The sequence below is a fragment of the Camelina sativa genome, chromosome 14 (assembly GCF_000633955.1).
Source record: "Camelina sativa cultivar DH55 chromosome 14, Cs, whole genome shotgun sequence".
In the NCBI taxonomy this organism is placed as follows: Eukaryota; Viridiplantae; Streptophyta; class Magnoliopsida; order Brassicales; family Brassicaceae; genus Camelina; species Camelina sativa.
The window spans coordinates 2,662,747-2,676,527 of record NC_025698.1 but is presented as its reverse complement, the minus strand read 5'-3'; the positions used below and the strand labels follow the sequence as shown (position 1 = coordinate 2,676,527).

At 40.6% G+C, this 13,781-nt stretch overlaps 5 protein-coding genes and 2 pseudogenes across 7 annotated transcripts in view; 3 read left to right on the top strand and 4 right to left on the bottom strand.

Moving 5' to 3' along the window:
* Window positions 1-298, bottom strand: part of LOC104739198 (probable sugar phosphate/phosphate translocator At1g06470) — a 5,776-nt gene extending 5,478 nt beyond the window's left edge. Inside the window, exon 1 of the mRNA XM_010459472.2 lies at window positions 103-298. The gene's annotated coding sequence lies outside the window, so the exon portion shown is untranslated. The remainder of the gene's footprint in view (window positions 1-102) is intronic.
* Window positions 498-2,840, top strand: LOC104739196. Its single transcript, XM_010459470.1, has 7 exons — window positions 498-718; window positions 1,064-1,189; window positions 1,307-1,423; window positions 1,544-1,727; window positions 1,983-2,097; window positions 2,175-2,339; window positions 2,573-2,840. The coding sequence occupies exons 1-7, from the start codon at window positions 608-610 to the stop codon at window positions 2,607-2,609; spliced, it is 855 nt and encodes a 284-aa protein (XP_010457772.1). The 5' UTR covers window positions 498-607; the 3' UTR covers window positions 2,610-2,840.
* On the bottom strand, window positions 2,677-4,310 carry LOC104739197 (probable CCR4-associated factor 1 homolog 1). Its single transcript, XM_010459471.2, has one exon. It carries the CDS (start codon window positions 4,081-4,083, stop codon window positions 2,917-2,919), a length of 1,167 nt encoding a protein of 388 aa, XP_010457773.1. The 5' UTR covers window positions 4,084-4,310; the 3' UTR covers window positions 2,677-2,916.
* LOC104739195 lies at window positions 4,875-6,791 on the top strand (annotated as a pseudogene).
* On the top strand, window positions 6,924-9,796 carry LOC104739192 (ATP-dependent zinc metalloprotease FTSH 8, chloroplastic). 2 transcript variants are annotated; one of them, XM_010459466.2, is made up of 5 exons: window positions 6,924-7,024; window positions 7,374-8,525; window positions 8,602-8,915; window positions 8,993-9,233; window positions 9,321-9,796. In XM_010459466.2, the coding sequence occupies exons 2-5, from the start codon at window positions 7,374-7,376 to the stop codon at window positions 9,669-9,671; spliced, it is 2,058 nt and encodes a 685-aa protein (XP_010457768.1). In that variant the 5' UTR covers window positions 6,924-7,024; the 3' UTR covers window positions 9,672-9,796. The 2 variants fall into 2 exon arrangements, with proteins under 2 accessions (XP_010457768.1, XP_010457767.1); XM_010459465.2 differs by lacking the exon at window positions 6,924-7,024 and adding an exon at window positions 7,206-7,289.
* On the bottom strand, window positions 9,898-10,924 carry LOC104739193 (annotated as a pseudogene).
* Window positions 11,044-13,781, bottom strand: LOC104739194 (probable alpha,alpha-trehalose-phosphate synthase [UDP-forming] 7; the record flags this gene model as incomplete). Of its 2 annotated transcripts, none has more annotated exon segments than XM_010459467.2 (4): window positions 11,044-11,504; window positions 11,607-11,941; window positions 12,028-12,301; window positions 12,397-13,781. In XM_010459467.2, coding segments are annotated over 3 exon segments (1,971 nt in total), but the record flags the coding sequence as incomplete, so codon positions are not given.

Below are 13,781 nucleotides of genomic sequence, written 5' to 3'. Positions count from 1 at the left end.
AAAAAAAAAAAAAAAAAAAAAAATCACAGATTCAAAGCTCGCGAACGCGGATAAAGGAGAAATCAAAAATATATGGCAAGATTGGGAATAGAAAGAGCATACAGAAAGAGAGAGAGAGAAGAATCGTGGCTTGTTGGATCTGATCGGAGCAGCTGAAACTTCGTGTGTATGTTTTGTGAATAGATTGATTTAGGGAGTCGCAACCGCTGGGTTTGTTGGAGTTTGGTGAATTTTTACGAAAGCATTACCGCTCCGACTCGGAGTCTCTCTGTACATTGCAACTTGCGTTAACCTTTTACAAAATATTATTATTTTCAGAGAAAGGAATAATAATCCATTTTTCTCGAAATATTAATTATTATTTTATTGACGAGAAAAAAAGCGGGTCGTTGTCATTCTTGTCCAAGTCTCCGGAAAAATAAATCTTTCTAATCTAATTAATGTTTTCTTTGAGAAGATATTATTCGAATCACGCGCGCTTAAGGTAAAAGCCACTCATTATTTTTGTTTGCCAAATCCCTCATCTAATCTAAGTCTCTCACTGCAATCACTCGTTCGTCCTTTCTCTCTTATCTCTTTCTCTCCACCGATCGAAGAGATCAAAGAGATGGAGCTTGAATCCACCACCACCGCTCGACGCAGGCTCGCTGCCCTCGCCGCTCACTTCCCGGCAACCACTTACGATCCCGCCTCCACCGCTGCTTCTCTCGTTCCCTTGGTATTTCCCTTATCTCTCTCTCTCTATCTGTCTCTCGTTTCCTTATCTACATAAGCCGAATCGTACGGTTGTTCTCATCTAGATTGATTCTCGCTGTGAATTTTTACTTACAAAATTGGATCAGATCGACCAGGTACTACTGCTAGAGGATGCGATACATAATCTCTCAAGTAAAAATATTGGAACACTTAGTCTGATTCCTTTGACCTAAAAACCTTGATTTCTTTAAAGTTATTGACATGCTTATGGATGGATAGTTGAGATATTTGTACTCAATTAGTTTGGTTTGATGTTTCCTTTATTTTTCGTCTCATGCTCTTATGTCATCACTTTTGTGATCCTCAGAACTGCAGCAGCAGTTTGAACTCTGTCATCACAAGGTGTGACAACAAAATCTCTTTTGCCCGGCAAGCATCTTCTGAACAGGGTTTCTTTATGAGGCAGGCTTCGTCGACTGATGACGACCATGAGGTACCAAGTTCCTTCTTTTCTGGTGATTATAAATTTAGTTAAGGAGTCATATCTGCAATCCAAATGAATCATGCTCAAATAGTTAACCCCTTTTGTCACTTGTGATGATGGTTTCAGAACTTAGCCATCAGTTTTAAGAACTCTGTCATTAGAAGGTGTGACAATAGGCTGTATTTTGCTCGGCAAGGATCTTCTGCACAGGGTTTTTTTATGAGGCAGGCTTCCACTGATGAGGTACCATCACTTCCTTTCCACATTTTGTTTTTATAAGCTCCTCTTGTCTGCTGGTTAAATTTTGCAAATAGTTATATACTTGTATAATACAGAATTGTTTCAAAATGTTTTTTTTTGCAGAGGACCATACCACAAGATGCTGCACCTACCACCAAAATAACTGGCTTCGATCCCTCTTCACCTGAGTACGCCGCTCCACGGTTTTCTAAGCCTGCAAAAGAGGAGTTCGTTCTCTCTGATGTATCACCACCAAATCAGCAAAAAGAAAAACCTAAGCCTGATCTTCCTAAGTTAGCCAATTTAGGTACAAATACAAATTCATAATACCAGATACATTCCTCTCCAGTTAACACTACTTTTCTGATCACAAAACCTGTTAATTTTCTTAGAAAACGTTTTTGCAACCACACAATTATTACAATTTATATAACTTATAACTAGCAAAGGTGTTTTCTCACCAGCCTTGATCTACAGCTAAAAGTACAGGAACAACCAACCATACTTCAAACATATCTTTACCCTTGACCATGAGAACATATAAAACCTGTATGTTTTGCAGGTACTGTTTGGTCTCCGAGATCGAATGTTGCTGAATCTGAACATAGCTATGTTGTGGCAATAGAGCTACCAGGGGCCAGTATTAATGATATAAGAGTGGAGGTCGACAACATAAAGTAACTAATACGCATCTTCACACATGTTTTCACTTTGTTCCCATTACTCTCAGTAGGTACTTACCGTTCTGCTGTAGCTTGACTGTGACAGGTAGACGCACATCTATCTGTCAAAGAGTTGATGCAGGAACTAAAGCTTCAATCCTTGGATATCATAAGCAAGAAATACTACAGGGATCATTCAAAGTTTCCTGGCCTCTCCCCAGCAATGTGAACAAGGATAACGTTTCCGCTGAATTTATGTAAGTAGAAGAAGCTATACTTATCTAACAATCCAACCTTATGATCTTACAATTCTTCTCCTTAAAATTTTTTTTAATCCTAGAGTTTATATGCGTATGTCTGTAAGTTTAAGTTGGTTTCGGATTCCAATTTTAATTCTTTGTACCAGTCACTAGGTATGAATTAGTTAGCTACGATTTAGCAAGTTTTACAATGAGCATTAACACCCAATTTATTATTGCAATTGGAGCAGGGATGGGATTCTGAGAATAGTTATTCCAAAGCTTTGAGAGGGTTCATCGTTCTGGAACCATATCTATACATACGGTAAACGATGTGTGTGTGTGGTATAATATATTTATAGATGTGCAGTTTGTGTGAAAGAAAATTCAAGATAGAAGAAAGATATGTAAAATAGTTTGGTCTTTTATATATAACGAATTGCAGACAGGCATTACTCAGCTGATAGAGTAAGCCATGTAAACAATCGATAAATATATAAAATAAATCCTTCATTACTACTACGAAAAGCCAAAAAGGAAAAAAAGAAAAAAAATGTCAAATGCATCTAATCATCCTAAAGCAGGAAATCTTAATCTACTCAACTACGTAGCAAGCATTCTTATCGTAATAATTCGGAAGCGGTCCAAGGTACTCAACTGCAGGTGCTGTCTGAGACGGGTATGTAACTGTGCTTGAAAGTGGATGATAGTTAAGCGGCACATACACACCAATATGGTTGAGCGCCCATGTCTGACCAAGATCATCGATGAAGCAATGCGAAGGTACATCGTAGTTTGAGACATATCCATTATGGAACATAGGATATGAAGCTAGATTCTGGTGACACATAAAAGGGATAAGGGACGCCGGCGCAGGGGCAGGGGCAGGGACAGGGACAGGGACAGGGACAGGGACAAGGGCAGGGGCAGGAGCAGGGGCAGGGGCAGGGGCAGGGGCAGGGGCAGGGGAGGTTTGGAGCATTCTCTTTCCAATACCGTAGATCAATCCTCTAGCATACATGGACTCTTCATAGATTTGTTTGAGCTTGGTGAAGACAAGTGCAGTCATTAAGCTGTCGGAACCAGCGTGATGTGCTCTTCCCACACGAGTGATGTCGAGTAGCTGAGCCAATTTACTTAGTCCCAGGTGGTCACCGAGCCCTTCACAGTATCCAGCCATGACCTTGGTGTCATAAACCTGACCAAAGACCTTCACAATCTCCGATGCAAACTCTCCGCGAGTGTCAGGTAGTTTGCCGTTGTTGAGGATACAGAGGAAGTAGGCGAAATCGTAAGCTCCTTGAAACGTGATGAACTCAACGTGTTCCTGGGATTGAAACATGGCGATAAGCTTGGGGAAGAACCCGTAGCCGAACATATCAATACCGTGGTCTCGAATCTTTTGCAAATCAAGACCGTGTCCCCTCAAAAACTCGATCGAAACCTCGTTGCGTGTGTCGGATGGATCGCCGAAATTGGAGAAGTTAAACTCCCAAGTGCCACCGATCTCTCCCTTGGCGTTGAAGAGAGTGAAACCACACTGGATCAGCTTCGTGTTCTCGACGTTACCTTTCAAGGCTACGTACCATTCTTCGTTGGATGAATCGATGAAAGTCCGGAAAACAATGCCAGGGTACTCTGTGTCGAATGCGATGAGTGGGAACGTCCTGAGACAGGTCTGCATAAGACCCATCTCCTTATCGACGTTGGTCCTCCATACCTTCCTCGCCATCGGTGGTGGTGGTTGATGAATCTTGTCCATGATGAGTGCAGTTAAAAATTAGGGTTTTTTTCTTAGGAGGGAGAGGCATGAGAAGACGAGAAGTCGGTTTGTTTGATTGTGTGATTTGTGGGCAGAGCTTTTAGGGTTCTTTAATATATAAATTGTTAAAAAAAAAGAAGAAGTAATTATCCTTTTTTTCTTTAGTTATTATTTAATATTCAGAGTAACCTGAGTTTCCTTTTTTCTCGGATTTTCTTTTTATTCAATTACTTAATAAGATGTGTAACATAGCTTGCTCTCCAATTAATCGGTATTCGTATCCCACTGTTTAATATTCACTCGGATTTTTTTTTTTACTTTTCGCAAAATTAAAATTTAGAAATTATCTTTCTTTTTTTTTTTTTTTGTCTCTTCTTCTTTTTCCCCCAATTGATTTTTATTTTTACATCGTTCGTTTTTACTTTTTTTTTTTTGCCAATGTGTATAGAGTGGTGCTGCCAATACAAAAATTATATTGATTTGTATAAATTATATATTAATTACTTTTGATTTTAATTTCAAAATTTTTTTTTGGCAATAATACTAATAAGCACTTGAATGGTTGGGGTATCTCTAACAATGGTTGTTATTAGATGCTTTGAACACTCAGTTATAGAAATCACTTCGTACTATTTTATTTTTTTATATAGTAAAAAAAAAAACTTATCTAGTCGAGTAATTTGTAAGAGTATACGGTTGTTATAATTTTACTTTTTTTTTGATAAATAATCCATAACATCAAATTTTATCCATAAGGACCATAACACTACTATCATTTTTATATAAAAACTTCAACTTATCTGATATTATTTTATCACCTTCTATTAAAAAATGTAATCCGGAATTGGATGTGTAAACTGTGTTTATACGTGTAGTTTAAACGAATTTTAGAGCGGTGAGCTAATACATATTTCACTTAGCTTTTATATAGGTGGTTACAGTTAGAGGTGTTTTGCTCGTGATAATACAAAAAGCTCCATATAATTCTACTTCTCTATTCTATACAATTTTTACGCAGAGAGTGTGTATTTTGTTATGCCCGTAAGGTGTTCGATACAATTACGCACAGAGTGTATTACAGCCCAAGATTAGCTCCATATGAGGTTCATTCTCATGAGATCACTTCTGACTCACCCTTGTGGTGGCTCCTCCATCATCAATGTCAGATCAACAACAACCACGTCTGCTCAATATGTCGCTTCCAGGTCAAGAGACCCTGTTTTCGAGAAGCTCATGGACAAATAAATACAAGAACCTTCTCAAAGTCATTGCTATACAAGACCTTGTTCTCGCCAATCCAACAGCTGATCCTCCCTCTTTGTCCATTGATTTCCTCTCCAGGCTCTCCCAGAAGCTCCACCTTAACCGTGGCGCTGCTTCTTTTCTCCGGAAGTACCCTCACATCTTTCATGTCTTGTATGATCCTGTGAAAGCTCAGCCCTTTTGCAGGTTAACTGATGTAGCCATTGAGATTTCTCGTCAAGAGGCTTTGGCTATCACTGCTACTTTGCCTCTCGTTGTTGACCGGTTGGTTCGGCTCTTGTCTATGTCCATATCAAAGTCAATCCCGCTTCGTGCCGTTTTCAAGGTTTGGAGAGAGCTTGGCCTCCCAGATGACTTTGAGGACTCTGTGATTGCAAAGCACCCTCATCTTTTTAGGCTTAGTGATGGTCATGAACCCAATACCCATACCTTAGAGCTGGTTCAAGAAGAAGAGAAAATACTAAAATTTGAAGCCGCGGTTGAGAATTGGAGGGTGGTTGAGTGTTCTAAGGAGGATTGCAGTGTCGATAGAACCGAGATTCAATTTAGTTTCAAACATAGTTACCCACCAGGAATGAGGCTGAGCAAGAACTTTAAGGCTAAAGTTAAAGAATGGCAGAGACTGCCTTATGTTGGGCCATACGAGGACATGGTTGGTAAGAAAAAGAACAGATCCGGAGTGATGGGAATAGAGAAAAGAGCGGTTGCATTTGCTCACGAGTTCATCAGTCTGACTGTAGAGAAGATGGTGGAGGTAGAAAAGATCAGCCACTTCAGAAAATGTTTTGGGATTGATTTGAACATAAGGGATTTGTTCTTGGATCACCCGGGCATGTTTTATATGTCAACTAAAGGGAAAAGACACACTGTGTTTCTCAGAGAGGCTTATGAGAGAGGACGTTTGATAGTTCCAAATCCCGTTTACGAGGCCAGGAGGAAGCTTCTCGACCTTGTTCTCTTGGGACGCCATGCTGCTTTATCAGACTCTGGGAACACAACAAGTATGTCTGAACAAGAATGAAATTGCAGACTCCTCTTCAGTTGTTTTGAGTATAAGCTAAACGATCGACCATATAACATTCAGTGAAGTGTAGTGGAAAGCTTGAGAGATGATGAGATCACCAAGATTCAATCAGCCTCGAACGTCTCTAGCTACATTGAGGAAAGACAATACAAGATAAGCTCTGTGTCCTGTAGCGTTTCGGATCAATTGTTTTGCTCAAAACCAAAAAGCTCAAGATAAACGAGGCGAGTAACTTGATGTATATGCGAGTACGTGGATCAAAAACAATTGTATACGAAACCAATGTAAACTGTCTTTGTTTGTGTGTACTTTGTTGGTTATGTCGACAGGAAGTCATAAAACTATTAAAACTCAATACGTCTTTTATTTCTTCTGATTTTTGCTTGGTTGCCAATTGCTCAATGTGGCTTCTCTTATTCTACTTAAAAGCTCTCCTGTTTTTGTTTTTTTGTTTGTTGTACATAATTTTTGTGACTTGTCGAAAGAACAAAAAATATACAGCCAGATTAAAACTATGAGGCCACTGAGAGGAAGCCACGTAAGCAGTTCGGAAACCACATCTCTTCTCTTAAAAAGTCGGACACTTCTTCATTCTCGTGTCCAAAATAAACTCACTTTCTCTTCTTCGTCTGCCAAATCACACAACAAGAACAGGTGCGTTACTCTCTTCGCTCATCTTTCTAATCTTAATCACTTTCCGTTTTGTTTGGTCCAAATCTGCGAAATCTTATGAAAATAATAACAAAAAATTCTATGAAATCTTTTGCATATGATTCTACTGCCTTTTTGTTCAGCAAGCCTATTTGTTTTTCTTAATATTCCAGTAGATTTCATCTTTGGTGCATAAAAAGTAGCAACCTTTTGTCCATATGCGTCGCTCATGTTGATTATACTGTTACCAGAAAGTTGCATGTTCAAGGTCTAGTTATTATATCTTTGGTTCTTTTTTCTTTCAGATATCTTTCGTTTTTGTTCACGCCATGGCTTGTAACCGTTTGTGCAGATGGCTGCTTCATCGGCTTGTCTTATCGGGAGTGGATTATCTGTCTACACTACAAAACAGAGGTCCCAAAAGCTTGGCCTTGATAGGACATCTAAAGTTACAGTTGTGAAGGCTTCTTTAGATGAGAAGAAACAAGAAGGAAGGAGAGGTTTCTTTAAACTCTTACTAGGCAACACTGCAGCTGGAGTGGGTTTGCTTGCAAGTGGGAAAGCAAATGCAGACGAGCAAGGGCAAGGTGTTTCTTCGTCTAGGATGTCATATTCTAGGTTCCTAGAGTATTTAGACAAGGGAAGGGTTGAGAAAGTAGATTTGTATGAGAATGGGACTATAGCTATTGTAGAGGCTGTTTCTCCTGAGTTAGGTAACAGGATTCAGCGTGTACGCGTGCAGCTACCTGGATTAAGTCAGGAACTTCTGCAGAAGTTGAGGGCAAAGAATATTGATTTCGCAGCACATACTGCTCAGGAGGACCAAGGTTCTCCAATACTCAACTTGATTGGGAATCTTGCATTCCCAGTTATCTTGATTGGCGGTTTGTTTCTTCTCTCGAGACGGTCTTCTGGTGGAATGGGTGGCCCTGGTGGTCCTGGCTTCCCACTTCAAATTGGTCAATCCAAGGCAAAGTTTCAGATGGAGCCAAACACTGGTATAACTTTTGATGATGTTGCTGGAGTCGATGAAGCTAAGCAAGATTTCATGGAAGTGGTGGAGTTTCTGAAGAAGCCTGAGAGGTTCACTGCTGTTGGTGCCCGGATCCCCAAAGGAGTTCTCCTTATTGGTCCTCCTGGTACTGGGAAAACCCTGTTAGCAAAAGCCATCGCTGGTGAAGCTGGTGTACCCTTCTTTTCCATCTCGGGTTCTGAGTTTGTTGAGATGTTTGTTGGTGTTGGTGCATCAAGGGTCCGTGATCTTTTCAAAAAAGCCAAAGAAAATGCTCCGTGCATTGTTTTTGTAGATGAAATAGATGCTGTTGGTAGGCAAAGAGGTACAGGAATTGGTGGAGGTAATGATGAAAGAGAACAGACCCTAAATCAGCTCCTGACTGAAATGGATGGTTTTGAGGGTAACACTGGTGTTATCGTAGTTGCTGCAACCAACAGAGCAGACATTCTTGACTCCGCTTTGCTAAGACCAGGGCGGTTTGACCGGCAGGTATATACATACTTGATTGGAATACCCTGTGTCTGTGAAGTTGCTGGTTGCGTAGCGTGTGTTCTTGTTGATGCAGGTATCTGTTGATGTTCCAGACGTTAAGGGAAGAACAGACATACTCAAGGTCCACTCCGGGAATAAGAAATTTGAAAATGGTGTTTCACTTGAAATAATAGCCATGAGAACGCCTGGATTTAGTGGAGCTGATCTTGCAAACCTCTTGAACGAGGCTGCCATATTGGCTGGCCGCCGTGGAAAGACAGCAATATCATCAAAAGAGATTGATGACTCAATTGATAGAATCGTAGCTGGCATGGAAGGAACAGTCATGACAGATGGGAAGAGCAAAAGCTTGGTTGCTTACCATGAAGTTGGCCATGCCGTATGTGGGTAAGTCACAATTCAGATTAGAAGAATGTGTTTGTTATTAAACACCTTAGTTTGAAGTTCGTTATTCGTTCTTGCAGAACTTTGACTCCAGGACATGATGCTGTCCAAAAGGTCACATTGATACCACGAGGCCAAGCAAGAGGTCTGACTTGGTTCATTCCCTCAGATGACCCTACTCTAATCTCCAAGCAGCAACTCTTTGCAAGAATTGTTGGTGGACTCGGTGGTAGAGCCGCAGAAGAAGTCATTTTTGGTGACTCTGAGGTGACTACTGGCGCAGTTGGTGACTTGCAACAGATCACCGGTTTGGCTAAGCAGGTAACTACAGTCCAAGCTTCAGCTTTTGTTCCTTTAGCCTAAACACTGAATAAAATTAATTGATAGTATCTGGTTATTGACCTGCAGATGGTGACAACATTTGGGATGTCTGAAATCGGACCATGGTCGCTAATGGACTCATCGGGTCAAAGCGATGTCATTATGAGAATGATGGCAAGAAACTCAATGTCTGAAAAGCTTGCAAATGATATCGATTCAGCGGTGAAGACATTATCAGACAAAGCATATGAGATAGCTTTGAGCCACATTAGAAACAATCGTGAAGCCATGGACAAGATTGTTGAAGTACTTCTTGAGAAAGAGACAATGTCGGGTGATGAATTCCGAGCAATCCTATCTGAATTCACAGAAATCCCACCTGAAAACCGAGTTGCTTCCTCAACATCAACATCAACACCAACACCAGCGTCTGTCTGAGTAAGAGACCTTTTAAATCTCTGTGTATATCTAGAAACACTTGCCCATACTGTGTAACAAGTATATCTTAATTTGCCTAGTTGGAGTATATAATATAAATTCGATACAAGAAACTCTTTGTCAAATTCAGGAACACAGATGCATAGTCATAGACTCAAACTTAAATGACTAGTCCTGTAATAAGCTGCAAGAGCCTTTGACACAAAACTGAAAACAAAAACCAATGTTAAGTCATAATCTTACTCAGAATTTATCGCCTGATCGAGCTGTGAGATTCAAATTGCTTACATTTGTGCACACATCACCAGGTACAGTTCATTCCCAAAGGAATTATTAACACAAGATAGGAATCAAACCTAGACTTAGACGAACTAATGCGTCTGGGAAAGTTCTAATAGTCCTACAACACATGAAGAGTCTTCACACATTATTTATTCAACTTCGATTTAATCATCACTCAAAGACAAAAATGATCCAAAGTTCCAACCTTTACACGATAATTCAGACGCCGTTTTCACCAGCAACTCCGTGGTTGTTGCCCTTCTTAACCCACACCATAGCCCGTGTAGGTGTAGACGACCAATCATGTCTCTGGTTTCGGTAATAACCTTGTCCGCTAGTCAACCTCGCAGGCCCCTTGACTTCTCTAGTCTCTCCTTCCCCTTCTACTCTCTTCTTGATCCAGCGTTCCTGAAATTTAGTTTCTTCTTTAGCGGCATGCTCTCCCTTGGACGTGAAAACTCTCCGAGTGTCCTCTTTCACCGGATCACTCTTCTTTTTATCCCTCGGATCTCCTCCATCTTCGTCCTTGTTGCTCACAAGTGTTGCAGAGACCTTAAGTTCCTCTTTCTGAACGCATTTTGGTTCTTTATTAAGATCCTCCACCTAAACCCTTTTCCTCGGGCTTCACGGCCTTTTCTTCTTGTCTCCTTGGTTGTTCATGATCAACCTGCTGCTGCTTCGCCTTCACTCCTCTCTCTAGTACTGAGTCTGAGTCTTTTTGCTTCCTCTGTTTCCTCTCTTTCTCCTTCAGCCAACGTTCCTGAAGCTGAAGAATGGATACGTAGTTATCCGGAATCGAAGCCACACTCTTCTTCTTCTCCTCCTCCATCGAATCTCCTTCTCATCAGTCCCGCATTATTACTATTATTACTCATCAATGCAACAAACAAAAAATGGGGGAAAAAGTTGGGAAACACGAAGCGATCGCACAATTAGCGAGAAAGACGAAAGGCCCATCCCTTCACAACAATATACGTAGAAACGTTTTTATTCCAGCCTAGTTCTGACATTTGACACTTTTAGCCTTACAGTATATATATACAAAGAAAGGCACAAAGAATAAATAATAAATGAAAAAAAATTTCAACAATGGACACGCAACGTTATCTTTACATACTATTTTTGGTTTTCACAGTTTCGTTTTTGTTCAAGATCCAATAAACAGCCGAATCCCAAATTGATATCCTCAAGATCATCCAATTACAATAACAAATAATAATCATAATAATAAAAGAAAAAAAAAGAAAGAAAAAGATCAGGAAAAGCTTTTGCTTGTTGTTACTTCAACATCCTGCAACACAGCCCTGAAACCAAACATACCTATTTTTGCTCCTCCTTTGATTAATTGATTGCTCTTCAAATAAACATTCTGAAAAGAACAAAGCTTCACATCACCATTTTTTTTTCCTTTTTTACCATTAATACTCTCAGTTCTCACTACCCTTTTCTGCTTTTCTTTCTTTCAATCACAAACACAACAAACAGACCACCAAACTCCAGTCTCTTCCTTTCCTTGTCTTTTTGTATGTTTTAACCACTTTAGCCATCTATCTATGCACATCATTCATTGATAGTGTTTATCAGAAACAGGACCATAGGATGTTGCAGAAACAGAGCAAAACGAACTGGAATTGAGATTATAGAGGGCAAAACCTGGCAAAAGATCTGGTTTTATATCAAAGGGCACCATCAAGTTCACGCATTGAGAAGTTTGAAGCCTCTGATGCCTCAGCTAGAGATTCAAGCATGCTTGTCACTTCAGTAGTATCGTCCAAGTAGTATTTAGCCTTGCTTGGCTTTTGCCCAACTGTGCATGCAAAGACTAGAGCATTATCACACAGTAACCTTTTCGACATCGCATTACCAATCGCTTCAAACATGTCTTCATCAGATCGGTCATCTCCAATACATAGCACAAAATCAACCGGTTTTCCCTTTTCAGCCATCGATGAAAATATCTTCTCTGACACAGATCCTTTGCTGACTCCCTATACTCACACAGAGCACAAACTCCACGAATTAGATCTTTTTAAAAAACACTAATCCTTGAATTATGTAGAAGAGAATAAATTACCTGAGGCTTGACTTCTACAATGTAGTGACCGCTTTTGACTGCCACTGGCTCATTAGCTAGAACACTCTCTAGATGCTCTAACATTTCCTTTGCTTGTAACGAACCAAAGCCTGGATCCGCATCCCGATATTGCCAAACCAAAGCACTCTCTTTGATTTCAATGGAAGAGCCATCGGTAGATTCAGTGTACTGTTTCATTACAGGTTCCACGATCTGCATCCACCCAAAATCAGAGTTCTGCCCACATGTTTCCCATTCTTCATTGCCTGACCACCTAAGGAAAAGATACAAGGCATGTTACTAACCATGAAGGAGAATAATTATACAACTATGAAACAAGTGGGAATAACAAGTAGAGAAGAAAAGCACCTCAAGAAGTATCCATGCTCCGCCGCAATTCCAATGTTTTTGCACGGCGCGAACCACTTGCCTAAGCTTTCCCTCCCTCTTCCGCTGACAATAAAAATTGAATTCTTCTTGTCCTCGCAAAGTGCATCCAAGAAGTTAAGAACTTCCTGGCTTGGAGCTTTATTGATGGAGTTTTGAGGCATCAGAGTGCCATCATAATCCAACAGTATAGCTCTGCTTTTCGCCCTTTTGTAGTCCGACACAATGCACGGTATTGAAAGCTTTCTAAAATTAGGATCGAGTGCCACAACTCTGAAACCAAAACTAATCCCCATCCCCCAACACCTTTTCTTGAAATGGTCCACACATATCCTCTCTAGGTCTTGCAAGAAACTTCTTGACCAATAAGCTACATCGTGAGTACTAACATACCGGAAATGTTTCTCATGTCGCAGCTGTTTCTCAGCATCACTCATTGAAAGGGCCTCATTTAAGGCTTCTCCAGTCGCTTCAACGTTCCATGGGTTTACGCGTATAGCCCCACTAAGCGAAGGAGAACATCCAATAAACTCTGATGCAACCAACATGCTCTTCTTTGGGCCACTAAAATCTGATTCAGATCCAAGTAAACCCTGTCTACAAACAATATATTCGTAGGGAGTAAGGTTCATACCATCTCTAACAGCTGTAACGACTACGCACTCAGCAATATGGTAATAGGCATTTATTTCATTTATTGAAACCGGAGTATCAATATATATGATAGGCTGATATCCAGGTTTCCCAAACTCTTCATTGATCCTCCTGCAGCTTTCTTCGATCTCACCGCGTATTTCGTCTACATCAATACCTTTACCCCTAGCGGGATTAACAATTTGAACCAGAACGGCCCTTCCCCTCCAATTTGAGTGCTGCCTAAGCATTTGTTCCATTGCTAAAAGCTTCAGGTTTATACCCTTGAAAATATCCATGTCATCGATACCAAGCAACACAGTCTTACCTTCGAAACGATTTCTGAGCTCCGTCACCTTACCTTCCTCCTCTGAATATCTCATCACCGACTGAATCCGACCCATGTTGATCCCGACTGGCATGATCTTGATTCCCACAGTCCTCCCGTAATACTCCAGGCCAATGTAGCCTCTCTTAGACTGGTACTCAAGACCCAACATCCGACTGCAGCAAGTAAGGAAGTGACGAGCATAATCAAAAGTGTGAAAGCCAATAAGGTCACTGTTCAGTAACGCCTTAAGTATCTCCTCCCGAACAGGCAGAGAGCGGTATATCTCAGATGAGGGGAAGGGACTGTGAAGGAAAAATCCCATCCTTATCCTGTTAAACCGTCTTCTCAGAAACGTCGGCAAGACCATCAAATGGTAGTCATGAATCCAGACAAAATCATCATC

What these genes read in the sequence shown, in the direction of transcription:
- LOC104739196 (XM_010459470.1), top strand. Translation starts at nt 608, where the DNA reads ATGGAGCTTGAATCCACCACCACCGCTCGACGCAGGCTCGCTGCCCTC. An exon ending in GGCAGGCTTCCACTGATGAG is followed by an intron (nt 1,424 to 1,543) that starts GTACCATCACTT and finishes TTTTTTTTGCAG; the next exon opens with AGGACCATACCACAAGATGC. An exon ending in AACGTTTCCGCTGAATTTAT is followed by an intron (nt 2,340 to 2,572) that starts GTAAGTAGAAGA and finishes CAATTGGAGCAG; the next exon opens with GGATGGGATTCTGAGAATAG.
- LOC104739192 (XM_010459465.2), top strand. Translation starts at nt 7,251, where the DNA reads ATGTTGATTATACTGTTACCAGAAAGTTGCATGTTCAAG. An exon ending in CAGGGCGGTTTGACCGGCAG is followed by an intron (nt 8,526 to 8,601) that starts GTATATACATAC and finishes TTGTTGATGCAG; the next exon opens with GTATCTGTTGATGTTCCAGA. An exon ending in GTTGGCCATGCCGTATGTGG is followed by an intron (nt 8,916 to 8,992) that starts GTAAGTCACAAT and finishes TCGTTCTTGCAG; the next exon opens with AACTTTGACTCCAGGACATG.
- LOC104739197 (XM_010459471.2), bottom strand. Translation starts at nt 4,083, where the DNA reads ATGGACAAGATTCATCAACCACCACCACCGATGGCGAGGAAGGTATGG.